This window comes from Sander lucioperca, chromosome 1 (assembly GCF_008315115.2).
Source record: "Sander lucioperca isolate FBNREF2018 chromosome 1, SLUC_FBN_1.2, whole genome shotgun sequence".
Lineage (NCBI taxonomy): Eukaryota > Metazoa > Chordata > Actinopteri > Perciformes > Percidae > Sander > Sander lucioperca.
Genome location: NC_050173.1, coordinates 11,690,233 through 11,718,141, shown reverse-complemented (window position 1 = coordinate 11,718,141; position 27,909 = coordinate 11,690,233). Strand labels below are relative to the sequence as shown.

The following is a 27,909-nucleotide window of genomic DNA, read 5'->3' as shown; positions in this document are numbered from 1 at the left end:
GATTTTGCATTATAGATTTTTTTGCATGCATAAACAATAAATCAAAGTTAAGAAATTCAAATTATTTGACTAGGTTGGTAAAATTCACCAGTTACACCTTGCATGTCGTGAATGCATTTGATCAATGTCTGAAAATTGCTCCATTGTTCTCAGCTCAGGTTGTCAGTGGAATTGTAAACCAATGCACATTTTTCAGTCTGTGTGACAAAGGTATACACTTTTCACCACATGCTGAGCAAATTCAGTGCATCTTGAAAAATCAAACGTTGGAGTGCAACTCTCCAATACACCACAAGAGGGAGCCACTTGGCCACAAAGTGCTTAAAGCAGAAATTCCCAAGAGCCACCAAGTGTTTTGGTTGAGGTCGCGAGTTAACCGAAAAGGAGAACAAAAGGTAGCCCAACCTACTCCTCCGAGGATGTAGGTTTTAATGAAGGATGTTGCTGAAACTATTACCGTTAAATTAACACACTGCCTGTTTCCTCAACACTTCCGCCATGTGAAGCACGGGACTCGTGTGGTCAGCTGGATTGGTCCATCGGTTATCAGTCTGCACTGTTTCTCAAACAGCTAAGCTAGCTGTCGTAGTAGTACAGAAGCTACTTACTGTAACGTTACACCACAGCTGAAGAAGGAGAAGAAACCTCACAATTCTGACTTGTAGGCCTAAATTACACGTTAAGGTAATGTTTTTTTTTTATTTATTTTTTACAGATATGATTTGGCTTTTGTTGTAATGTGTAGCGTTGACATCGGGCGTACTGTGGACGTTACTCAGTCGCACTAGCATCCTTGACTCCTGCCCAGCAACATCTGGATCTTGACAGTTGAGACAGCTGCTGACGTTAGCTGAGCTGTTTTGGCTTTGAAGCTCACATAGTATATATATGTCTATGTGAAGCTCAGCGCTAAGTTAGCTTGATGGAACCTCAAACGACGGTGACGCTCGTTTCCTCTGTGGTTTTGTGACAGCGTCGACCAAAAAGACTGTAGAGTCAATTCTCAGTTGTGAGTATAAGATTATCATGACCGTAATTGCACTAGGGAAGCTAAACCTTTGTTTGTATTTCTTAAATTTCAGAGTTAACGCAAGAAAACGAGGTAACGTTAATGAGTCTTGGTCTATGGTTTGATTGCGTCAACGTTTAGTTAATACCTGTCTGTATATGTGTATTGTAAAACTGATTCTATTGTTGTTATCTTTTTAAGAATCCAAAGTTGCATGTCCTTTATAATAGACAGCATCCATAATCGACCTTAATGTTATTTGTTTTTTTTTATTGTATCTCTTTCAGTATTTTCATTAGTATTTTGGGATGTGACCAACAATTATATTAATCCGTAAACTTAAAACAGGAGTTGCAAAATTCCTGATCAAAATGAATGCCCCATTATAATGATATAGTGGTGTGGTTAAGATGTCACATTAGATTCTTGGATGTTATGTTGCTCATTTTTCACCATTTTCGGACACTTCATTAACAAAAATAATCTTGTAGCAGCCCTAATAATATAATCTGTGATTTGATGATTGATTCAGAGTTGATAATGGGTAAACAATTCTAAAGACTATTTCACAACACTGACTAATTGTGGTGCATTTTGGAGTTGAATATGTTGACTGTTATTGATAGGTTGATTAGAGATTTCAGATTCTAAGTACTATTCAGCTGTGATTGTGCGATAACACTGCAGTTAAATTGGTCGAGGACGCTCATCCCTCCATTTACAGGAGCTTATCTCTTGCACGGCTCCGCAGATCACTGACAGGGTTGCTTGTTGATCTTTTAATGAAGCTGGGGATCCTCCTCTGCTCCAGATGGAACTGTGTTGTACTTGTATGTCTGTGGGACTGTGTCTGTGTTGTTATTAATGCTGTACATGACTTGGACCTCCTGCAAGCTCTGATAATTCCTCTCTCCCCCTCCCCTCTTGCTCATATAGTGAAGGTCAGGTCAGTCATGCGACTTTTGTTATGATAAGAGTCGCAGTACGGCATCTGGAGCTAGGCGGCATCTGTTGGAGTTTCACAAGGCTCAAATCTAACTGCTTGTTCTTCGTCTAGCTGGTATGATCACCAGGGATCAGGGAAGTTTAGGGCTTTAGCCAGCAGTTTAGTCATCCATATAAAGCGTCTTTGTCTAGGAACTAGACTTTGGGGCTACGCTGTTTTGTCCTAACCCCCCCCCCCCTAATTTGTGGGTTAGTTGTGTCAATGTTCTGTCAAAGTAGCTTTCTCAGGTCCAAGGTAAGGGATTCTGATGAGTGCTTAGGCTAATAGTAGTTCACAGTTTCAAAAACTCACTTCCAATATAGTGGCTGTTGACACCGAAACATCGTTAGAAACTCAGCTGGCATTCAGCTGCCTTTTGTTGAATTCTCATTCTACTGCAAATCCTGCTGGCCAGATAATGAATGCAGACATTAAACCACCAAAGACAAAGTGGACTACTGTCTGACTGATATTCAGGGCTAATTTCCAAACCCTGCTGGGCGGAGAATGAGATTTGCAGTGATATTGTGTGTCTTGCTATAAGTGTTAGTATCATGTAAAATACATTTTCCCATCACCAATGTAGAAACTGCACAGAAACCTCTTAATGTGAATGGAAATGGGCCTTACCATTTAACTGAGTTTAAAGTAGGTCGAGTTTGGTAAATTGCCTCTCTTTTCGGGATATTAAAAGCCCACTGTAGCTGGTGCATTGCGAGTTTCATCCAGGGTCATGTCTCTATATGTTGTACTCCCTTGAGGCCCATTCCACTTATCAGGGCACATTATGTTGCTTTGGTGGCAGTGATAGTGTGAGTAAAAGTCCAACTGGATTTTAAGAGGTTCTTTTTTCAGATGAATGAAGGATCACTTTACCTGAACAGTAAATTCCACTAGAGTGTCTGCTTTTAAGAATAGTCATGACAATGTAGAGGTACTACTGGGAAAATACACTCACCTAAAGGATTATTAGGAACAGCTGTTAAATTTCTCGTTAATGCAATTATCTAATCAGCCAATCACTTGGAAGCTGCTTCAATGCATTTAGGGGTGTCGTCCAGGTCAAGACAATCTCCTGAACTCCAAACTGAATGTCAGAATGGGAAAGAAAGGTGATCTAAGCAACGTTGAGCGTGGCATCGTTGTTGGTGCCAGACGGGCTGGTCTGAGAATTTCACAATCTGCTCAGTTACTGGGATTTTCACGCACAACCATTTCTAGGGTTTACAAAGAATGGTCTGAAAAAAGAAAAACATCCAGTATGCTGCAGTCCTGGGGGGCGAAAATGCCTGGTTGATGCTAGAGGTCAGAGGAGAATGGGCCAACTGATTCAAGCTGATAGAAGATCAACTTTGACTCAAATAACCACTTGTTACAACCGAGGTATGCAGCAAAGCATTTGTGAAGCCACAACACACACAACCTTGAGGCGGATGGGCTACACCAGCAGAAGACCCCACCGGGTACCACTCATCTCCACTAAAAATAGGAAAATGAGGCTACAATTTGCACGAGCTCACCAAAATTGGACAGTTGAAGACTGTAAAAATGTTGCCTGGTCTGAGGAGTCTCGATTTCTGTTGAGACATTCAGATGGCAGAGTCAGAATTTGGCGTAAACAGAATGAGAACATGGATCCGTCATGCCTTGTTACCACTGGGCAGGCTGGTGGTGTGGTGGTGTAATGGTGTGGGGGATGCTATCCTATCAGTATGGGCCAACATTTCTAAAGAATGCTTCCAGCACCTTGTTGAATCAATGCCACAAAGAATTAAGACAGTTCTGCGCAGAAAGGGGGTCAAACACGGTATTAGTGTGGTGTTCCTAATAATCCTTTAGGTGAGTGTATGTTAGACAGACTTGAGGAAAAGAATATTATTAGGTCTCTTCCAGAGATAAGTGACATTCCTAACCCAAAGCCTTTGCATTTGATACTGGGTATTGTAGGACAAGTTGTAACATTCCATGGTTTTGACTAGGGTTGTAACCTAGCTACCATGGAACTAGGGTTGTAACAATACATCGATCTGGTTAGATATATCGATTCAATGATCAACGATCCAATATCATCGATGCAAAGTGAAAACATCGACACATATCATCTTTAAGATGCACCTTTATTTTTTAATTCCCACTTTGTACTTATTTTTTAAATTAAAAATAATAGTTTTTATTTAAATGTGTGGAAGAAACAAGTTGTTAGTTGATATAAATGTAACTGATTGTGTTAAACGGGCATGTGATATTATCTCATATCGATCGCAGGTTCCTGAATTGAATCAAATCCAAAACGTATTATGGCAGACTTTGCGATATCAGCTAATATTGTATAGTTGTCCATAGAATCAATATAGTATCGTATCGTGATAAAAACTTGTGATTTACATGATTACACCCCTAGAAATGACGATGGAGTACTTTTTGTAATGGCAAATTTACAGCTAGAGACCAGGCAGTCAACAAGACCAGGAAGTGAGTTGCTGACCATTAAAACAGTTATGCTTAGTATGAGTCTCTTTGTAAATGTGTGGTGATTCTTTCTTCCTCTTTGGGAGTTTACATCGCTATATATAGGCTGGCAATGGAGGTAGAGAGGCCACCTGGAGTGGGTGTCTCTTCCCACACATAGCTCTCATTCTCAATATGGCTGGAGCTCCCACCGTCTTGTTTTTCTTATGGCTTTCCTTTGTTTTCCTGCGTCTGTGAGATTTGCTCAGCTCCCACACAGACAGTGCCACAATCCTGTCAAAACCATGACGGAAATCAAGAGATCCTCTCTGTCTCTGTCTCTTTCTCTTTCCATCCCTCCTTTCCTTCTCTCTCCATTCCTATCATGGATAATGTGCAGATAACAAGCTGAGTGGACTTGGAGATATTGGTTAGATGCTTTACATATAATAATTAACCATGTTGTATAACTGACATTAAAAGCAGACTGAACTGTTGCTTTTATAGACATGTCAACTTTGTCCAATTTTGAGCTGAAGTTTGTGATACGAGACCCGTTTGCATGCATTAATTAGCACTTAACAGAATGTGTGGAACAAGTCCAGACTCACGGATGTTGAATATGGAAAGAGCTGTATCTACGTATGTTTCACAGCTCGTGAACAACATCTCTGTTTTTTTTCTCACACCCTTTTATTACACCCACAACTTGGTTCATGCTTGCCTGTCAAACACTGTGCTCCAGCTGTGTGCAGAGGTAATTAAGCGTTAGTTGTGCACAGAGCTGGGCGATATGGCAAAAATCAAATATCACGATATTTTTGACAAAATACCTCAATGTCGATATTGTAGTGTGTAGTGTGACTATTGGTGCTTTCACAAATATTAACACAATGAGTTTTGATAAATAATCACCAATAATGTGGATATAATTACTAAGTGGGTAAAGGCAAATAATAGAAAAGCTAGAACAGTCTGGTAAGTTCAGAAAATGACTTTACTGTAAAACCACTTGTGTCATATCACGATATTCAAAATTTAAGACGATATTTAGTCTCATATATCGATGTCGATATAATATCGATATATTGCCCAGCCCTAGTTGTGCATATATATACATTTTGTCATACTTTGTCACAGGATTTATACCAGCCCTAAACTAATCTTGGCTAAAGAGATATAATTAGCTTACCCTCAGATTTTGTTTATCTGGACTCCTACTTCACAGTTGCTTTAAGTCCGTTCCTGCATGGCCACACTTGTAAAACAGTAAGAAATTCACTGGGCATTGAGATAGCATGAGGAGTATACTTCACGTAGGCCAGGTTATTGTTTATTGATATTTGTTCTTCCTACTTGCATAATATATGGTCTAGGATAGAGGTGTTAATCTTCACTGGTCTCACGGTTCAATTCGATTACGATTATCCTGTCAACGATTCGATATCACGATGCGCCATCTCTACACATGTTTTTCATCATCAAATTCAACCAATCAGATATATATATGAACTCCCATTTGTATTGCATCTGCCCTAAAAAAGACACTTCCTGAATGTGGCGGAGTCTGAATACAGCAGACAAAAGGCAAAAACAAAAAAAGCAGCAAACAGAAAATCCTCAAGAAACATCAGTAGAGAATAATGGTTTATTGTCTTTCACTGCATCGCGACGAATCGATGCAATTAGGGCTGGGCAATATTTCAATATTATATCGATATCGTGATACGAGACTAGATATCGTCTTAGATTTTGAAGAATTGTAATATCGTTACATGGTAAGTTTAGGCTTTTCCTGGTTTCAAAGGCTGCATTACAGTAAAGTGGTGTCATTTTCTGAACTTACCAGACTGTTCTAGCTGTTCTATTATTTGCTTTTAGTCATTATATCCACATTATGATGGTTATTTATCTAAAATCTAAATGTGGAAGATATTTTGTGAAAGCACCCATTGTCAACCTTACAATATTGTAATATTACTGTTATTATATATTACTGTTATTACTAGATTTTCAAAAGGGTAGTACTCTTTTTAAAGTAGCTTTTTAAAGATAAATCAGAATGTACTCTTTCTGTCCATTGTCAGTTTGCTCTGTCCTACTCAGTACTTTGCACCCTTTAAGGGCTCCACTTGTTAATAGGGCAGTAGATGTCTGAAAAGCCAGCCGTTATTCTCCATGTGTATTTTTTTATTCTGTAATTTGCCCTTTTGTTTTAGGCACCAATTCCCCCCCCCCCCCGAGTGTCTCATCTGATGGAGCAGTGGTTGTCAGTCTTTGTGAAGAGGCACCATGTTTCCTTGTCACGTAACTCCCTGGCCCTCTGCTGAGCCGCCGGCCCCCTGCGGTCATGCACCCCCAGCACAGCCCTCACAACCCCTGCCTGATCTGTTGTGCAGCTGTCCCGTTCCACCTTTGAACACCCACTCTGAGACGCCTTCCCCAGACCCCATGGAGTCCCTCATCGTGGTCACAGAGTACGAACCCAGCAGACCACCTGGAGAAGCTGGGGAGAAGGAGGTAAGATTAAACTCCTAATTGGAGTTTCAACTGGAGCCTAATTGGACATATACTGGATGAAATGATTGCTTGACACGGCCATAGTTCTTTTTTCATACCTCCTAGACTTCATCAAATCAAGTAGGAAGTTAGTGTTCTCACTTTAACATTATATCCCATGCATTCATTTAGGGCTGCAACTAACGATTATTTCCATAGTCGATTAATCTGTTGATTTTTTTCTCGATTAGTTGTTTGGTCTCTAAAATGTCAGAAAATGGTGAAAAATGTGGATCAGTGTTTCCCAAAAGCCCAAGATGACGTCCTCAAATGTCTTGTTTTGTCCACAACTCAAAGATATTCAGTTTACTGTCACAGAGGAGAGAAGAAACTAGAACATATTCATATTTAAGAAGCTGGAATCAAAGAATTTTTACATTTGTCCAAAAAAAATACTCAAACCGACTAATCGATTATCAAAATAGTTGGCGATTAATTTAAAAGTTGACAACTAATCGATTAATCGTTGCAGCTCTACATTCATTTGTGTTTTGTAGATCCATAAATAAATCTAAATTTAGGAAACATTAGCATGAGTGGAATCAACATTTAACACACCTGACACAGTCATAACATAAAACTACTAAAGTTTATTAATTTCACAAAGGTATAAAATGGAGGCAAAGCTCGCATTAACTTATATTAATGCCTTGAGTTGAAATGTAGAATGTCAGCTGGAAAATAGGCACAAACGGCATTGTTTCAAAGTTGATACAAACTAAATACTACATATTTACCATCCTATAATGCCTATACGTAGACAACATTACATATGTGACCATGCATTAAGAAAATAAATAAGATTTAAATGCATCACATCTCAGGTCGAAGAAATGGACAGTTCTGAGACGCCCACGCAAGCTTCTTCTGTGGCGGCATCTTTCCGGACTCCTTCCTGCGACCTGCTGTCCCACACAGTCGGCCAGTCGGAGGCTCTGCTACCCGAAAGCCAAGAGCAAAGGGGACGATTAACCCTGTCAGACCGGAAACTATCTCTGCAGGAGCGCTCACGAACTGCGACATCACCCTGCAGCTCACCAGGACTCAACGGGCGCTATATTTACCCATCATTGCCCTACTCTCCCATCACATCACCCCACTCCTCTCCACGCTTGCCCCGCCGGCCTACGGTGGAGTCCCACAGTGTTTCCATCACAGACCTCCAGGTATGGTCAAGAATTTGAAATTTAAGACCTTCTAGGAAGTTGATTTTGCTGCTTAAAATGTGTCCCCAAACAAACAATACGTCTAACACAAAACAGCCCTATAAATAACAAAAAAATCCCAGGAAGTTAGCTAATATGAGGCTACAGCCAGAGTTATAATTGTGATTATATAATTGATTGTCTCAGCACCATCTGACCAGTGTACTCCCTTAAGGGCTGTATTGCATAAAGCGTTACACATGAATGAACAAACTAACTAATGTTCACACAGAGCCAGGCTTGTGCTCATTTTGAACATCTGTTAGTTATCAAAATGTTCAGCATCATACTTGTCTGAAAGTAAAGCAGAACTACATGTGCATTTGTCTTAAAAGCAGCAACACACTCAGTGAAGACTTTGTGGATGCAAAGGTAAGGTCTTATGGTCTCAGTAGATGTAGGTAGTAGCTGTGATCCCTGTTACACATAGATGCAGAAACCTGTAAATGTAGGTAGAATCTCTCGTAGGGGCTGCAGAGGTTGTCCTATATTTAGAGCCTTTAGAATTATATACATTTTTTGCTGTCACAGAATTACATATTGTAGATGTGGAAAGAAAGTACACATCTATCTATAAATTGCAGGAATGTCTGTCTGTCTGTCTGTATGTAATGCGCATATCTCTTGAACCGTTAGTCCGATGGATTTCAAACTTGACAGGTGTCTTGCTACGGGCATGAGTAAGTGCAGTGCCAAGTTGACGTTGTTTGGATTAGAAATGCAAAAGATGTAGTTAAATATATAGGTAAAAGAAGCACACATTGGCTTTTGCCGCTCTAGCAGCTGGCCACTCCCCCTCTCAAACTGTGGACCAGAGACAGAGCAGTGGAGCTTTGGCAGCTAAAATGTCACATAAGCCTTAGATCCACAAAAATGTGCAAAGTTGCACTACTTTGGACTGTCTTTGACTTTGAATAAACAAACGACAATTCCCGAATTTAAGGACGTTTCAGAATCCCACACATGCAAAGCACAACCAGCTACAGACAACAAGTGCAGACAGAGCGTGATGCAGGCTATCTATCTTATAAAGCGAGACGTATCTGTATATATATGTGTGTCCGTGTTTGGGAGCGTGTTTGGGGGGAAGGTAACCTGCACATCACACGCAGACGCCACATGCAGAACGCTTTAGAACAGTGGGGGGGGGGACTCTTTTCCTGCTATTGTATTAAATTGCTGTGAGCTGGCAGAACATAACGTAATCTCGGAGATTATTCCTTCACATAGCGATGCAATGCGAGAAAATCTCAGAGTTGAACCGGGCAGACACATCAGTTTTCATCAGACTCACCCTGGGTCGGGTTAATTAAGTCTACTGCTAACTTACAACAGTAATAACATTACGGTCGCCCAAAATACCCCTGCGAATCAAATCCCCTACTTCACCGTTAAGCATCAAGCTACTAAACCTGTATGGAAATGAACACGTCCTCTGCTGAAGTGTTAAATTTGTTCGCTCATACGACACAACGTCTCTCTCTCTCTCTCTCTCTCTCTCTCTCTCTCTCTCTCTCTCTCTCTCTCTCTCTGCGCACGCACATGGTCCGGTTCTGGTGGTTGATGAACGCAGATAGGTGCTGATTAGCTGTCATAACGGGCCAGTTGGGGAGCGCCATGAGTCCATGAGGCTAATGTCTGATTACTCCACATTTTCATTGTGATATTTTGTGATTACATTCTGAATCTGCAGCGTTCTCTGTCAGGTAAATATAGCAGTACAATGTCTGCCTCTGATGTAGACGTAGCCTACACTGTAAGTCAGTAGTAGGCTATACAGTGGAGTTGCATTGTGGTTTGGGGTCCTTCTGTAAGTAATTTTGGGATACAATTTGGTTTTGAAGAATTCTAAAAGCAGCAATACCACAAGCCAAGCAATCGGCCCGTTCCAAACAGGCACATTTTCAACAGGCACTGCACTAGTAAAGGTTAATTAGGTGAGATATTTTGAAATATCCTCTTATGGTGGAGACATCCTTGTCAAGCCTTGACGTTACTGTAAAGTGTCATGTAATGCTGTTGGTCATCGTAATTCCTCTTAATTCTATATTCACACATCATCTTACTATCTTTTTGGCACTTAAAGGAGAATTCCGGTCGATTTCAACACATAGCTCTGTTGTTTGCAAATTTGGAGTGCTGTCAGTAGCGAGAAAAACAAAAACAATCGGTGTTGCCTACACCATGTTATCCTCCTGCTAGCGTTAGCAGCCAGGGGGCTGAAACCGGGCAAGTTTGAAATGTTTTTTTAGCCTCTTAACATGTTCAAAATGTCATTACAAGTGAACACAGTGAATCTGACTGCAGTAGATGTGAAAGAAATGCATAAAATGTGTGCCAATTCAGCTCTGTTTAGTTCCGGTGTTGAGACGGCAAGACGAGTGTTTCGGGACCGTCTACAAACTACAACACCGAAAAGAGATACAAAAATATTTATTAATTTAATGATTAAATAAGGTATCTAAGGTAAGTAAGGTGTCTCCAAACATGCCTCAATTATAACTGGTCTCCTGCTAGTTGTACTACAGCACTTAATTTAAGAAAATAAGCATATGCCTATTTTTGAAAATATTTTTGTATCTCTTTTCAGTGGTGTAGTTTGTAGATGGTCCCGAAGCACTCCTTGCAGTATCAACACTGGAACTAAACAGAGCTGAATTGGCACACATTTTATGCATTTCTTTCACATCTACTGCAGTCAGATTCACTGTGTTCACTCGGAAGGAATCACTTCACATGGGTAGGCACTTGTAATGACATTTCGAACATGTTAAGAGGCTAAAAGCATGTTTAAAACTTGCCCGGTTTCAGCCTCCTGGGTGCTAACTCTAGCAGGAGGATAACACGGTGTAGGCAACACCGATTGTTTTTGTTTTTCTCGCTACTGACAGCACTCCAAATTTACAAACAACAGAGCTACATATTGAAATCAACCGGAATTCTCCTTTAAGTCTTTTAATAATGTAGTTCAGAGACCAAAAATCAAATGAATTACATTTAGATGTGTGTTTTTTTAATAAAGAGCTGGTTAGTCAGTGCATGCCTTGGTGTTTGTATGACTCATTCTCTGTAGGCTGGGTTCATGTTGTTCTCAACACTGAATGTGTTGCTGTCACTCATTGTTTTAAATTCACACTTGCTTTTCACCAGAATAGATTACACACCTGTACAAGACTAGTTCTTTATTAAGTTTCCTCTAAAGACTACAAAATGCACTGCAAAACTGTGATAGCTTGGCAAAACATCCTACCTCTCTAAGCTCAAACCTGTATTTGTAGAGGTTTTACGTCGGGAGAAAAATGACATTGAAGTGGGACGGTGATTGCAGAGTCATACTGACACCCTTGGGTACACTAAGTGCAAAATGCTGCACTCACGAGTTTTGGTTGGAAATGGAAACGTAAAAAAGAAAATACTATTGCATAGCATTTCGTACGGCTTTCTTAGAAAAAGACGATTTTGTAAGAATGCTCATGATGTATACTGTAGCTACTAAAATAGCTGATGTGATTTCATTTGAAAAGAAACCATTTTCTCCTCCTCTCTTTTCTCTTACCTCTCTTTCTCTCTTCAAGGACTGTGTTCAACTCAACCAGTACAAGCTGAAAGATGAGATTGGAAAGGTACCATCAGAGACAACTCACTGATTGCTCCCTTTCACTGACTCTTCCATTTTTCTTCTCCCTTCCGCCTATTGCATGTCTGTCAAGTAGCGCATATCATCAGGGACATGCAGTAACAGTCTCTGCTATCCTCTCTCCCAGCTGTCCTCATTTCCCAAACTCTGTGTATACTACCAGACCATGGGAGAGTTGGAAGATGGGTGAGAGGCTGGTATAAATAGCGCTCTCTAAGGGTTGTGCGAGGCTTAGTGGATACAAGTGTGTGTGTGTACTTTGCATGTTTTAGATTGTGGGTTTCATAAGACAGAATGTGCATGGGCGCTGTGGATTTCTGCATGAAGGTAGACACGTTAAGTGTTTGTGGTTTTGTGTTCAGCTGAGACAATTAGAGCCTTTCAGGACTGTTGGAGAGGCTCCTGTTATCAGATCATCTCTGGGACTGTAGGACGAGCTCTGTGCTGCCTCTCCAATCTGCTCCCCCAGCAGGAACAGATCCTGCTCTCGCCCACCCCTCTCTCTCTCTCTCTCTCTCTCTCTCTCTCTCTCTCTCTCTCTCTCTCTCTCTCTCTCTCTCTCTCTCTCTCTCTCTCTCTCTCTGTTTGTTTTTGGGCATGAATTTGTGCACACAGGCTACTAATTTGGCCTAGTTTTTATCCTGCATTTCCTGTGTGAGCACGGGAAGCTTGATAACATAAACCAGATCCAGTTTCCTTAATTAGCCTGACATCAAAAATGAAAGAGAGAGGGGGAGATAATTTGAATTTCTCTGTTCTCACTTTGAAGCAGCTGCTACTCTTTCAGTGTACACTGTCAGCCCACACACTTCCCTTGTGTCGGTGTGTATGTGTGTTTGTTCCTGTGTGTATTTGTATTATTTGCTTTGCACATAGTGTGATTTTCACATGAAGAATGACAGCTGCTCAATCTCACTTTATTGGCTTCTGTTCCATTTTACTTATTCCTGGACCAGGGCTCCTATGGTGTTGTCAAGCTGGCTTACAATGAGGATGACAACACATACTATGTGAGTTCTACATGCACACACAAATACAGATGGGATTTCTTTCCAACTATTAACACAGTCTCTTTTTCTCTCACTTGTCACACACCTACCCAGACGCACAGACAAACCTGATAATAATCAAACCCTCTTTTCAAATTTGCTGGTGTGATTTCATTTGAATCCTCCACATATGAAAATGTCTCCAGTTAATTGTGCCTTGCTGAGTACTGTTTATAACACGTCAGCTTGAGACTTTCTGTTTGCCGGTCACGATTATTTCTGCAATTCTCATTAAGCTGCATGATGTTGACAGGCAATGACATGGGGATTATTTTAATATTCCTCCCAAGTGACAAAGCCCACATGTCGCATTCAGTGATTATATCATTGCCATAATAACTGAAGGAATTGAGGCTATTAAAAAAAAAGTCTATTTCTCCAGAACAGGGAAAACATCTACCAAACAATGTAGCTGTCACACATTGCTCTTTTTGTTCAACACTGCCTTGATGGTTGTCAGGAATGGTAATTGTTCAAGACAGTAGAAAAAAAATTCAATATGCAGAAAAAGCCAAACTTATGATAAAATAAATGCTTAAAGGGATAGTTTGGGTTTTTTGAAGTGTGGTTGGATGAGGTATTATCCATGTATTACCTAGTAGAGTAGATGGCAGTCGGCACGCCCCCAGTTTGGAGAAGCAGGCAGGAGCTACAGGAGCAATGAACTGATGTTGACGGGGGCAACAGCATTGTGTTACTTTGGTGTTTTTAAAGGGTTAGTTTGGATTCACCATAATCACACAATAACACAAACAAACTAACCGATCGAGTCAGCGGTAGACCAGCATACCTCATACAACCCCACTTCAAACGTTCTCAACTATCGCCTTTAGTTCTGTGCAGTCAAAAATTAGCTGTTGAATTAGATGTTTAAAATCATCTATTCTTTGTGTTTGTCCCTGTTTATTCTTCCTCTTCTTTTTAAAAGGTTTTATTTAGCAACTACACTCACTTAAATTACAAGTGTCACAGTCCTGTCACAGACCAGGCATTTCTTTAGCCCTGAAATGTGTCTGCCATGCATGTGTTGTTTATGTCCTTATGTTTTTTACTGTTATATGTTCAATTAGAAAGCAGGGCAGATTTTTACTTGTGTATATAATCTCTAATTTTAAAATGAAGCAGGTGAAGTTAGCTAACAAGACCCAGAAGTCCATCAGTTTTATTTATATAGTCCAAAATCACAAATTTGTGTCAACGTATTGTCACATTTTCTGGAGTATTATTTTAAGATAAGGAGGCATTGTGCATTACGTGTATGCTTGCATTTCAGTCATTTTGCACCAGGGTTCTTCTTTTGTAAGTCTAGCTTTTATACGTTTGTAATCCTTTGTGCTGATGACGCTGGTCAGCGTTAGCAGTCACAAAGGATGCTCAAGATGAGGAGAGCAATCATTGTAATGGTGCTGGGATATTCATTTGTAGGTGTGTGAGTGGGTGCACTGTCATATATGCATCACCTCACTCTGCTGTGTCTTACTCTCCTCTTTTGTCTACCTCCCTGTTCATCTTTTCTCTGGCTCTCTTGCCCACTTGGCTCCCCAACCCCTCTGCCTTCCTTCTCTTATCCTCCCTTCTGTCCAAATCCGTCTCCTGTTCTCTCCTGTAGGCGATGAAGGTGTTGTCCAAGAGGAGGCTGATGAGGCAGGCAGGTTTCCCACGTAAGTCTGGAGCCAGGGCCAGATGGCTTAAACAGCAGAGAACACAGTCTCTTGTAATGCTCCAGTGGTACATGAACACTGCAAACCAATACTGAAACCCTGTTTTTCGTCCCATCTTGTTCTTCTACCATCTGTGACTCATGCCCACCCACACTGTCCCTCTCTCCTCCGTCAGGGAGACCTCCACCTCGTGGAGCCAAACCAGTCCCCGAGGGTCCCCCTCAGCTCAAAGGACCCCTGGAGCGGGTCTATCAAGAGATTGCCATCCTGAAAAAGCTTGACCATTCTAATGTGGTGAAACTAGTAGAGGTAGGTACATTTCTGCTGTTTACATTTAGTCTTAATCTGAGATTTTCCTTAAAAACGTTTTAAACTGAATTGTGTGTTGCAATATCTGTAATGTATTCAAACATTACAACATTTTCCAATTACAACATTTTCCAATCCATAGTGGCTTTCATTTCAGGAAGGAAAAAGTGCAGGTATTAGATTTAGGTAAAGGAAATCTGAACATGATATCAGGCCAACTCAAGCTAAAACCGTATATTTACCTTATATTATTACCTTTATATTACCTTATTATATTACCTTTGATTATGCCTCTTTTCTCCAAAGAGCAACAAAGGTATGTTGCCAACTCACTAATGGAACAATGTGAACAGAAGCCTCAGCAGAGTGTCACAGAAGGAAGGAAAAATAAGTATCAAAACAACAATCTCCATTATTTCAAATTGCATTTTGCAAAACAGAGTTTGAGAGTAGCAATGACTGAAACTGCCTATTAGCCGTGTTGCCAAAGGGAAGTGGTCTGAATGCCCACCAGATCTCCTGGTGCAGAACAGCACTTATTACTGGAAGTAGGATAGTGTTGCAACTCTGGCTGTCAAAATAATGCGTTCATTTTGATTAATTAATCTGAGAAAAAAACAACGCGTTAAAAAAAATAATAACGCAGATTAAGCCATCCCATATTGAAGTTTGACCCGGAGCCGTTCTAGCCACCATTCAACTGTAAAATGAAGGAGGGAGACGAGAATGTGCATATATATATATATGTTATATATAACATATATATCAGGTAGTATATACATTTGCTTTGCTTTGATTTGCTTTTACTGGATACAAAAGATGATCTTGTGTGTGTGTGTGTGTGTGTGTGTGTGTGTGTGTGTGTGTGTGTGTGTCTGTGTGTCTGTCTGTCTGTCTGTCTGTCTGTCTGTCTGTCTGTGTGGTGCGTGCGTGCATATGTGTGTGTGTTTACACTCATTTCCATTTCTCTGTGATTTGGTGCCAGGTTTTGGATGACCCCAGCGAGGACCATCTGTACATGGGTACGTTCCAGACAGACAGTCAGCCTTCAGAACAACACACACACACACACACACACACACACACACACACACACAGTCACAGTCACACAGTCATGCATAAAGTAAGCATACAACAAAGGTGTTAGAAATCCATCTTAAAAGATCTTGTTTTTTGTGTTTGTTTGTGTCTTCTTAACTCATCACTTACCTCATCTTTGTTTCTGTCGCAGTTTTTGAGCTGGTCAATCAAGGGTAAGCCAAGCCTCTTTTATGGTCATGATTGTGTCACTGGAATGAGCTAATTAATTATCATTGCTAATTGTGTTTATTAAGTGTGTGTGTGTGTGTGTGTGTGTGTGTGTGTGTATTTAGGGCTGTGATGGAGGTGCCGACAGATAAACCTTTCAGTGAGGACCAGTCACGCTTTTATTTCCAAGATCTGCTCCGGGGAATCGAGTATTGTGAGTCTTCTAAACCTCCTTTTCCACTCAGTCTGTGACTGCATGGTAGAGCATTAAGAATGGGTGATTACGGTCGTGTATCTATCCCTCCTAGATGATTTGTTACGCATCCAGATACACTTTGATTGAACGCTGATTCAATTCAGTTTAATATAGAATCATCTTAGATTCATTTTGACTTGCAACTTAAAATGAATTACCACAAAAGGAAACTCAATACTTTCTTAGGTCTCCAACCTAGATTGAAAATGTTTTGTGTTATGCCTGGTGCTTAATTATCATCAGACACTAATTTCTCATTTAAATTAAACATTTTTGTTGCAAAATTAGCCTAATACACAATAATATCCCATAATTAGCTGTACTTGCCTGTATTTTCTAATACCTTCCATGTAATAAAGATAAAGGTCTACTATATACAGACTTGTCTAAATTAGAATAATATAATCCTGCTATCAAGATAAAGCTGTTTTGTATCTTGATACGTCTTTATACTACAATTCTTCCATTCCATTTACATAAGGCCTTCGTCTGTGCTGTTCTTGACTCTAGCCACCCACAAGGCTCATTTCACATCAGCTCAGTGGATCTTAATGTATTTCAGCACAGGAGGAGAGGTTTTGCACGAAAGGGTCGTCTAGGAGACTACTAAGAGGAGGAGAGGGAGGGCTCTGCACCAGGGACACTGAAACTGTCAGAAACTTAAATCTCATTATAAGTCACTGTAACTGAACAAGGCTTGGTAGTTAGGTTAAAAAATATGTTTTGATGGCTGTAATTGCTTAAATGTTTATCCGACTTCCTGTCTAAATGCACTGCCAGAGAATCCTCCTCAAGCCATTTTTTATGTTATCATCATCATCAAGCCAACAACTGATGTGTTTACAAAACTGGGAGCTATATTCTCAGAAGGCAAAGCACTGCAACTTCTGCTACTTGGCCGGAGTGATTTGCTCGCAGCACCTGAGAAGCTCCGTGGTGAGGAGCTGAGACCTCTGCTCGCGTGCCATAAATCGGGCGCGCCGGCAGGATATTACGTCATTTTGATGTCACGATGGCACGCGCCACCTTGGATGCGTCTCGTGCAAAGAGCCTGCTCTTTTACAGGCTGCTGTAAAAGAGCACGTATGTATGGACTTATCTAACTCTGGGGGATACGGTGAATAAGCTAAAGTCCCAATAAGTTGGCGTGTTCCTTTAAAATTAAAATACTGAGAAGGTGAAAATGTTATCTTAAGACTAGAGATGCACTGATTGACCGGCTGGTGACCGGAATTGGCCGGTCAGTCTGACATATGCCGATTTTATGCCGGTCAAATGCACTCGGGCGCCGCATGATTAACATCACACAACATCAGGGCACCGCCGCTCAATCAGCTGTTTATGAAATGTCATAAAGTCGTAATTATACACGGCTCTGCAGAGCAGTCTGCCCTACTGATCTCAGGTGAACAGTCAGCCGCTCTCTCTCTCTCTCCCCTCTGAGGCTGAACAACTGGAACATGAAAACTGCACTCGCGCGGGTCCCGTGAAATATAACAGCTACAGTTTATCGGGAAATAGCATTGTGGACACTGACTTTGATGAATTTACTGTTTATCAGACCCCAGATGAGACAAGAAGCTAACGTTAGCGAATGCAGGAGACACTGTATTCCTCCGACACGCTGTATTAACGTTACTGTTTAAAACTTTTTCCAGGTTAGTGGGGGTGCATACCGCTCAAAACCAACATTAATAACGTAGTAATCTTCCCTCAGCATTTAGTTTTGTTGCTAAGCTGTGTGTAAAATGAGCGGTAACGTTTATGTTTTCAGGTAACATTACTGTTGACGTGCAAACAGGCCTGTGTGTGTGTGTGTGTTTTGAGAAATATCTTTATACTGCAAGGCTATATTTATTTTATTTTTGTTATTTATATATATATATATATATATATATATCTTTTTTTTTTTAAGTTGGATATTGGATGTGAAAAGAAGGAAATGGTTCTTCCATAACATTGCACTTTAGATGTGTGTGAATTTCCCACACCAGGAGTAATTTATATAGTTCTATTTTATAGCAATCGATTATCTATTAAATAAATGTTCTATGGAAAATGTAAAATGTTCTATTAAAGAAAAGATAGAAATTAAATATTTGTGTGTGCTGTAAAGTGGTTAGAAAAAATGAAATTGGAATCGGCTAAAATCGGTATCGGCAGGTCAAACTCAGTGAAAAATTGGAAATCAGAATTGGCCTAGAAAATTGTAATCGGTGCATCTCTACTTAAGACCCCTCTGTAAGAGAAGTTTCATCATATCTCGCCATAAACAGAATTCCTCAAATGGGATCTTGTTGCTGTAATCATTTTTTACAATTAATTTATCAACAGTACATTACCAGAGGATCATCCACAGAGATGTCAAGCCGTCTAACCTGTTGGTGGGAGAAGATGGACACATCAAGATAGCAGACTTTGGAGTCAGTAACCAGTTTGAGGGGGCTGATGCCCTCCTGACCAGCACAGTGGGAACACCTGCTTTCCTTGCCCCTGAAGCGCTCTCTGAGACCAGAAAGAACTTCTCTGGAAAGGTGAAGACACAGTTGGCTAACTAGTGCCCTCTGGGGATGATTTACAGAAATGCATGAACCTTTGTTTTTTGGTAACTAAATCTTTATGAATACTAGTACTTAATATTCATATATAATTTACTGTCCTAGATTTCATATATTTATGGGGAGTACAGTGGTGGATTTCAATTATCATGCATTGATGGAATAATTTCTTAACGTAAACTCTTTGTTATGTTTTTTATCACGTAGGCTTTGGATGTTTGGGCCATGGGAGTGACACTTTACTGCTTCGTCTTTGGAGTTGTGAGTGTGTGCTTTGGCAAAAATAAATAGAGTGAACATTTAGATTTTTCTTTGTTGTTTCTGTGTCTTCTTGTGAGTTTCTCCCAAATGACAATCTGCTAGTCTTCTATTGAAACCAAGATCTTTCTTTTTCATTCACAGTGTCCATTTATGGACGAGCGCATCGTTAGTCTTCACCAGAAAATCAAAACACAACCTGTGGAGTTACCTGAACGGTCAGTTCTGCTCCTCCGATCATCTTCTACTTTGCAAAATGTGATTTAAATGTGACTTCATCAGTAGCTGTGATTCTTTTTGTCTCAACAGTGCTGACATCTCAGATGATCTCAAAGATTTGTTGCTGAAAATGCTGGACAAGAATCCAGAGACCAGAATATCAATCCCACAGATTAAGGTAAACACTCGCTTTCAATTAAGATGCTTGTTTCCATTATTTTGCATCTAAGCACATTTGATATTACATGGAGAGCAGTATAAACCACGTTTGGTATCATTCCGGTCATTATTAGTGGGGTAATTTACGAGATACAAACGTGGATCCATTAGCGCCTGCACTAAGCTAACCAGCTGATAACGCTAACCCGACCAACGTTATAACAAGGGAAAAAATCTTATGGGAGGTTGTTTGGCTTGAGGTCAATGTGCAAAGCAGCCTAGGGTGAAATTACTCCGAACCATCACTTTAACTTAATCTACTCCTCACGTTTCCATCCAGGTGCACCCATGGGTGACGAGGCACGGCGCTGAGCCTCTTCCCCCGGAGGATGACAACTGTTGTATGCTGATTGAGGTGACCGAGGAGGAGGTGGAGAATTCTGTTAAACACATCCCCAGCCTGGCTACAGTGGTGAGTTTATGAACTTGTTTTTGTCTCATAAAAAAAACTTTCATTAATGAACAACACACTCGTGCCCAAGTCTAATTTGTTTTTGCTTCTGGTGTCATTAAGTCAGATATCACCAATGGGTACAGTTTGTTTGTTGAGTTTGTTGCCGAGAGAGGCATTACAACTGTCAGATGTCACCTCCTGAGACATGACTGTGAATTAATGCTTTTCTGGATTAATTGCTAAGTCTCTGTACATTTGTCTAGTAAGAACAGTGATCATTACATAAGTGAAGTTTATAAAATAAAAAGTGTTGCTGTTACCATAACCCCACCCTTGTTTTACGACAGGACACTGTTTAAAATCAAAGTAAAGCTTTTCTTTATCCCATTTCTAAGCATACATTTTGGATTTGTGTGTTATTGTTCACTATTCTTTTTTAGATCATGGTGAGAACTATGCTGAGGAAGCGCTCCTTTGGGAACCCCTTTGATTGGGGCCGTAAAGAGGACCGCAGCAGTTTGTGTGCTCCAGGGCAAAAGCTCACGTAAGGATTATTTACAGACACATTAAAGATTCTAAAGTCTCTCGCAACGGTTTTGCAGTAATATTAGGAGTCAAAGTACTCTTACCAGTGTGATGTTACTGCCATATTCTCACTTAGAGCTGTTGGGTCCTTTTTCACTTTTGTACAGTATAGTCAGCTAATGTTTGTCAAGTAGTTTGTCAAGTATCATTTCTCTTCTCCCTCTCCTGCCCTGCAGGAAAGGCAGAGCAGGCAATGTGAGATACTGCTACATTCATTGTAACCAACGAAGGTAAATAACTTTAGCACAACTCCTGCCTGCTGTAGTACTGTTTAAAGGTCCCATATTATGCTTGTTTTCAGGTTCATACTTGTATTTTGTATTTCTACTACTAATTTGGGTTTCAACTAGAACATGATTAAAAAACACATTTTTCTCCTACTGTCTGTGTGAATATACCTATATTTACACTCTGTCTGAAACGCTCCATTTTAGTGCTTGTCTCTTTAAGACCCCCTCCCGAAAAAAGCCCAGTCTGCTCTGATTGGTCAGTGTTTCCGGGTCTTGAGGAAATGACTGTAATGGCACTGTAGCAGAACTGTCTATCTATATGTAGAAGGGCTGCACAATATCTAATTTTTTTTATCATCATCATCGCAATATCAACTGGCGCAATATACACATCGCGAAAGGCTGCGACATATCGCAATAGACACAAAACTGTTTTTTTTGTGTTAGTTGAAAGAAAATATCAGTAGAAAACTGCCCATTAAAATGTAACTGTCATTCTTTTTTTAGTGGTGCCATTTATATTCAATATAATGTTAAATTTGTTTCAACAAAAGAATGTTGTAAATGATTTACTTGTATTTGTTTTAAATTCAACAGCACAACTGTACGGAAGTCCTGATGGCTCCTTTAAAGGCACAGTTTCTAAATACGGGCTGTGTGCATTTCTCTGGGGATTGAGCGTTTCAATACTTTCTCAGAATTTTTATAGCACTTCTACCTGCTGTATGATTAAAAAAAGACATGGAAATGTCACTTTTTACAATATGGGACCTTTAAGTGCTAGATAGTGTACTTTAAGACCCCTGGCATGATATAAGCAGCTGTATTTCTTAGTATTGCTTTAATGATTAAATACTCTTGTGCATCGAGTGTGTAAACTAGCCTGTGCTAGTTTAGTTTTGATTGGACAAGCCATCTTTGGGAATGTTGTGCTGTGCTCTAGATCAGTGATCTTCAACGGGGGTTTTGCGACCCCTAGGGGGTCCTCAGAGTAATTGCAGGGGGGGCCGCAAAATTATTGTTTAATGCTTTTTTGAAAGTTTTTTCCCCCCAAAATTAAAATATGTCTGAAAATATTAACATGAATCCAACATATTATTAGCAAAGATAAATCGGCCTATTCCTCAAAAACAACAACCTCAACAACAATGATGATACGGTTAATGGCCTGTAAGATAGCCACTATGGTAGCTATCAGTTAAGCTTATGTGTCTTTGACATTAAAACATGATTATATATGAAAATGTAAATAAATTGTTATTTTAATAGCTTAGTATTGTAGGGCACCATAATAGGGTATGTGTATAAGCTTTAGGCCACCCCACATGTTATTGTAGTCCCTGTTTATTATGCAACTCTATTTTATACAATATGTAGTAGGGGGTCCCTGATTGTCTTTCTTTCAGGTTAGGGGTCCTTGGCCTAAAAACATTGAAGACCCCTGCTCTAGAGTCTGTAGTACCTGCAAGCTGATTTACTGTATTTCTTTTGTCTAAGGGTGCTTTTGGTGAAGCATGCGGTGTGTAGTGCAGAAAATCACATTTGATGACATACCATATTATAATAATTGAAGTTATCTAAATAGTTAAAGCTAAATTTGACTATTTTGTATGAACAAGGCCATGACAAATGACCAGAGCTTATCATGTTCTGAGCACCTGATCTGTGGAATAATGCACAATATTATGGGGATGTGGACATAATATCATGAACACCTCCACAACCCAATTGTAATCCAGTTGTAGTTGACACTGTGTAGAGAGGTGTTGATACAACTTTGCAGTAATACTTGAGGCTGCAAGTTGGGGTGTTGTGTTCATTGGCATTATATTATAAAGTGTTAATGTGAAAGCAGCTACATATAATAGTGCTATACTTAATGCAACTTCAGAGAATTGAATCAAGGCCTGTCTGACAGTCAAAACAAAAGTAGCATTTTCAAGTATCATTCACTCATTCATCATGAGCCCAAAGCATCCATTTATGCTTTTTTTAAGTTGTTCCTTAATCCTTTGCATGAATCCCACTCTCCACACTTATTCAAAGGACCTGTAAGTAATATTTATTTGTGTCTACTTGACAAAATGATTAACTTTTTTAATATAATGTTTCCCCATTTTTTTTCCCCTTCTCTTTATTTTCTTGAGTTGTCCCTTGTGTATGATATGTAAACTTGCCCTACAGCATTTCCTTCGTGTTCGCTGCCTCACATTATGTAACAATGAAATGGTTGGTTTCAGTTCCTAAACATAGCTTAAGAGTATCTTATTCCTTTCTCTGTTTAGTGATACAGGCACATAGCAGTGTGTTATCTAAGGCTGTGTCTCTGGTGTGTTACTTAGGAAACAAGAGAGCGGTGATGGCATGAGAAGTATGGACTTGCCCTACGTGGGAGAGGATGAGGCTCTTTCCTGATGCAGAGGGTTCATTATCCACGCTGGTATCTGCCTGCCTCCAACCACACAGCACAAACCCCCCTTTACTCACAGTTTTATACTGGCTGCCGACACCTGTGTACATTCCCCGGGGTTAGGTGGACAATCTGGCGGACGCAGAAAAAAAGAGAAACGAAGGATCTAAGAACAACACTTTGAAAGCGTTCCGTTCTCTCCTCTTAAAAGGCTCAGTTTGGGGTTGTGGGACTTGAGACCGTCCCATGGGAACCGTCCATTAGAGGATCCTCCTGAACCTTGAACCTGTCTTCAGCTCTTATTGCCCAACCCACGCTCTTCCTCTTATCCCGCATGCATTTATAGTCCTAGCATGCTTTGTCTCAGGCTTCAACTGTACAGTTTTGTGTTTTATTGTAGTCTAGCCACTTGTGTTTCTCCTTGTCTTTACTTGACAATTCTTTCAGGTATACAGGGCATGGGAACAGGAGTTGGTGATGGTTTATGGGGTTGGGATGGTTGTCTTAACCATCACCTTCGACATTCTCTTTAGTAGAGCAGGTTTCTTGACGATGATTGTCTGGTTCACTCTGCTTCAGAGTAGCAGTACCCAGTTTTGTAACATATTTTAGAGTAAAGAATCTGTACAGTTTTCCCAAAATGAAAAAGCAGAGTGAAAAAATGTTTACTTCATTGAATGCATGTGTTTACTTTCCTAATGCAAACACTCTATAAGCTATTTATGAACATTTGCACGCTCATAGGCACACTTAACACAATTTTTCTTTTAGTCGTATCACTAGCTCCTATTTACGTCAATCAATAGAAAGCTTTAAAACAGTTTCTACAGTGCTTTGTGAACAATCAAATTCCTCGTAACAGCATACAAGATTGCATTGAAAAATAATGGATTTTCTTCTCCGAAGCTAGTGCTTCTAGGGAATCTTTGTATGATTTTTAGGTGTATTCTTAAATTCATAGAGCTATAACGATATAGCTATAACTTAACGAGTTAAGTAACGAAGGTTCTGATCTACCAAATGCATATGAGAAAAGCAGAATGTGTTGGTGCAAAATTATTCTGTCTGCAATGGTTCAAATTGTTGTTTTTATTGTTTAAACTGCAAACAAGTTCTTTTAAGTTATTTGGACAAACAAGGTTGTGTTGAGTTTCAACTGTCATGTATTTGTTTCACTTCTCAAAGTGGATGCTTGTATGTAGACTGAAAACAGAAAATAATGACCTCAAGTTAAAATTGTAAATGTTCTTGTTTTATTTGTTTTGTATTGTTAAGAATCACTGGTGTTTTTTAAAAGCTCACATTTTTAGGACACCAAAAACTTCAATTATGTCTAACTTTGTAAAGTATAGTACAGTAACTTAAAAGTAAACAAACCTTTAAACTATTTGTTCTTCACTAAGTTGTGAGAACTGGCTACCGAAGTCAGATTCGGGATGGAAGCATAGTGCAGCTGCAGACTTTTTGTACAAATCTATGCATGACATATTTGTAGAGTATTGAACTTAAAAAGTTGTCAGCTTTGATCGGAGGAGTAGGCCACTGCAAATATTTCAAATTAATTATAAACTACTTTTTGTATGTATTGATGTTTCACTTTAGATGATCCTAAAACAGAAAATTAGCATTTTTTCTTGTCTTTTTTTCCTTTTGTTTACCACCATGTTTTCTATTTCATATTTCGATATGTTAGTGTACGGCATTTAATGCATCTCCAACATAGAATATTGACACAATATTAATTATAACAGTTAATGCTTCCACATTACGTCAACACTAATGTGTTGAAGGTATAATAAAGGGACTTTGGATTTCTTTTTACTTACTACTTGCATGTCACTCTAAACTGCCTGTTTTCTAAGACTAGTACTATGCATATGATGTGTCTTTCTCTGTATGGTGCAGTGGTACGCCCTGGTACATTGTCACGTACAGTGGCTGGATGAGGAGGGCTGTATGCAGTTGACTGATTTTAATTGATTTTTGCTTACCCAACGTGTTTTCCAGAAAGATCTAATTAAATTGTACTCCTCACTGTGGAGTGCTGCAAATAGAGACAGGCACTCTGGCTATAGATTTCCATAAAACTACTTGCACTGTACTTCTAAAAGATATAAGTCAATGATGATAGCCAATGATCTTTTAATGCCCATGATTTAGCCAGAGAAGTAATTGCAGAAATGCTTCCAATTTGTGTTATACTGTGAAATGTTACCTCATTAAAACACGCTTTCCACATAGGGATCAGAGATATTACATTCTCATATACTGGATGTTGCTTTTGTTATCTAAGATAAAGTTTTTAGCTTAAGAAAAACAAGACAGCAACTTCCCCTTTGGTGTGAATATTCTGCCCTCCACGACCAACAAGAATGAACTGAAGGACAGTTTGGGTCTGACTGACAAGGGCAAGCCACAGAAAAGCTGTAAGAATATTTTATACGTACAATATTTAAACTTGTAGTTTGTTTGAATACAGTCGTTGCCCACTCATGTCAGAAGGGCCCGGCTAAGTGATTAACCTTTATTGTTCACACGATTCACACTCTGTAAATTGATTTCATTAAGATCTTTGGGATGTTCTTTTTCCCTAAATGCATGCCAACATACTGAACACCAATGTATTGTCATAGCATGTGAGGTCTTTGACAACAAAACGGGACCTTTAAATTAATTATTCTATACAAACTGTATCTTGTTCATCTTTGAATAAAATATAATTGCCTTTCTGCAATGTTTTTGGCCTGAATGTTGTTAAGAGTTCTAGAAATACACCACTAGTGTGTGCTGTGTACCATAACATTTCAGAGGCTGTCTCTTGGGAGCTGGATATCACAGTTTGTTCCTTTCTTGTATATGACGACAGCAGATTTTCTACATCTGCCATATTCTTGCAACTGCTTTAAATTGAATGCATTTACATATCTTCTACATTCAAACTGTACAGATTAATTGGGACAACAAGATTTCCTTGTTGTTTGTTTATATTGTGTTTATGACTCACTATTTAGACATGTAACGTACTCAGTGCATTTTCTGAGGCTACTCCTTTTTTAAATTTGCGTTTGCATGAGGAAAGCTGCATTTAAATGCAGAAGTTAATACCTTAGTGACTGAAGATGCAGTTCCTCTAATTGCCACTAGATGCTGACATCAAGCAAAATCTTGAAAGAGTCCAAATTGTGTGCAAAAAGAAAACAAAAAAAAAAAGTTTGACTATAATCCTGAGTTAGACTTTAGCCAAACAGATATGGGTTTCTCTCTTTCTTAATTTTTGATTATTTTTTGGGGCTTTTCCCTTTATCTGAAAGTGGATAGACATGAAAAGAGGAGAGAGATGGGGGATGACACGCAGCAAAGGGCAGCGGGTCAGATTGAAACCCTGCGCCACTGCAGGACTCAGCCAACATGGGGCAAACGCTCTTACTGGGCAAGCTAGAGGCCGCCCCTTTTTCTTCAAATGCTGTTGAAATGATGTTCCTCAGAAGTGCTACATGAGTTTGTCAGAGGCATTTATATTTTTCATAGTAATGGTGCAACATATTTACATTACATCTCTGTGTTACCAATGTCCATTTAGAAAATGTTTTAATGTGAAAAGTACATTATTTTGTGTCCTCAAAAGATTAAAATAAGAAGAAAGAGTATGTTAGAAATAAATCCATGATTCAAAGTACCAATAATGAAAATATTTACTAACTCCTATACTAGGCGATGCCTTAATCTCCCGTAGAATAGTTTTCCTAGTTTAATCATGATGTTGACTTGATTTGGCCTTTGTGCCACCTGCATTTTACACTGCACTTATCAGTTTTTAGTTTGGAAAATATGTCAACATACGTATAACAATTTGACCTTCAGTCTCCACACTTCAGAAGGTTTGAACCATCTTGGGAAACAAAGTGTGACACTGACCTCTTGTGATAATTTCATAGCATTGCCGTTCATCTGTCCAAGTAATAAGACTCTTTAGATAGGAACTTTTAGGTTCTCAATTATTTTGACAGATTACATGTTCCTTTGTTATTGACATTCATGCTAATATAAATATTATATAAATATCAAGTTAATATAAATTAAACACACCAAAAATGACATGTTATATCAGACAAATATGGGAACGGGACAAATTATTTCTGTGCATTGCATCATTGGGATTTTTGTTTTTATGATACTAAAATCCAAATAGAAACCGCTGTTTGATGCACACAGTAAACCTGTGAGTTATAAATCTCATAAGTGTAAAGAGCTTAACAACAACAATTGAGCATCATCCATTTTACAAACAGCCATGAACATCAAAACATCAGCAGAAAAAAATCTAAAGGGCAGGTTTGAAATTGGTCAAGTCTCCGGGGCTGAAGCCGTCACAAATCAGGCTTCACTGCAGAAAAAGTGTTCATCATATAAGATACAGTGTAAATGCAGCTTAGATGCCACTTTGGGTCTTGTGGTGTTATGCTCCCCACTGAGATACATAAGGGAGCCTAAAACCCCACATCAGCAAATGAGAAGTGCTGATTGTGACAGAATCTGAGCCTTCAGTCTTCATGCTCAGTTAATTGTTTACCTGCTGCAGGCTGCCCGAGGTAAGAAAAGAACAGAAATTGCACTCAAACTATACAACAAAAGTCTTGCTCAGCGTTCTGTAAAACTACACACTTAGACCT

At 39.5% G+C, this 27,909-nt stretch overlaps 1 protein-coding gene across 4 annotated transcripts; it reads left to right on the top strand.

Annotated features, from left to right (window-relative positions):
- The first annotated feature begins 352 nt into the window (after nucleotides 1–352).
- On the top strand, nucleotides 353–25,977 carry LOC116034975 (calcium/calmodulin-dependent protein kinase kinase 2). Of its 4 annotated transcripts, none has more exons than XM_031277814.2 (18): nucleotides 353–684; nucleotides 6,662–6,962; nucleotides 7,826–8,167; nucleotides 11,782–11,829; nucleotides 12,800–12,853; nucleotides 14,502–14,553; nucleotides 14,729–14,862; nucleotides 15,848–15,884; nucleotides 16,094–16,115; nucleotides 16,236–16,324; nucleotides 18,701–18,900; nucleotides 19,132–19,185; nucleotides 19,327–19,400; nucleotides 19,492–19,579; nucleotides 19,901–20,032; nucleotides 20,455–20,558; nucleotides 20,776–20,829; nucleotides 23,172–25,977. In XM_031277814.2, exons 2-18 carry the CDS (start codon nucleotides 6,735–6,737, stop codon nucleotides 23,242–23,244), a joined length of 1,785 nt encoding a protein of 594 aa, XP_031133674.1. In that variant the 5' UTR covers nucleotides 353–684; nucleotides 6,662–6,734; the 3' UTR covers nucleotides 23,245–25,977. The 4 variants fall into 4 exon arrangements, with proteins under 4 accessions (XP_031133674.1, XP_035853899.1, XP_035853858.1 ...); XM_035997965.1 differs by lacking the exon at nucleotides 353–684 and adding an exon at nucleotides 896–1,009 and having other exon boundaries at nucleotides 6,662–6,963; nucleotides 7,824–8,167; XM_035998006.1 differs by lacking the exon at nucleotides 20,776–20,829 and having other exon boundaries at nucleotides 6,662–6,963; nucleotides 7,824–8,167.
- Nucleotides 25,978–27,909: the final 1,932 nt, after the last annotated feature.

Bases quoted from the DNA above. Each gene is read 5' to 3' on its own strand.
- LOC116034975 (XM_035997965.1), top strand. From the start codon at position 6,735: ATGTTTCCTTGTCACGTAACTCCCTGGCCCTCTGCTGAGCCGCCGGCC. The intron at 15,885-16,093 runs GTACGTTCCAGA...TTTCTGTCGCAG, and splicing joins CGAGGACCATCTGTACATGG to TTTTTGAGCTGGTCAATCAA. The intron at 16,116-16,235 runs GTAAGCCAAGCC...GTGTGTATTTAG, and splicing joins TTTGAGCTGGTCAATCAAGG to GGCTGTGATGGAGGTGCCGA.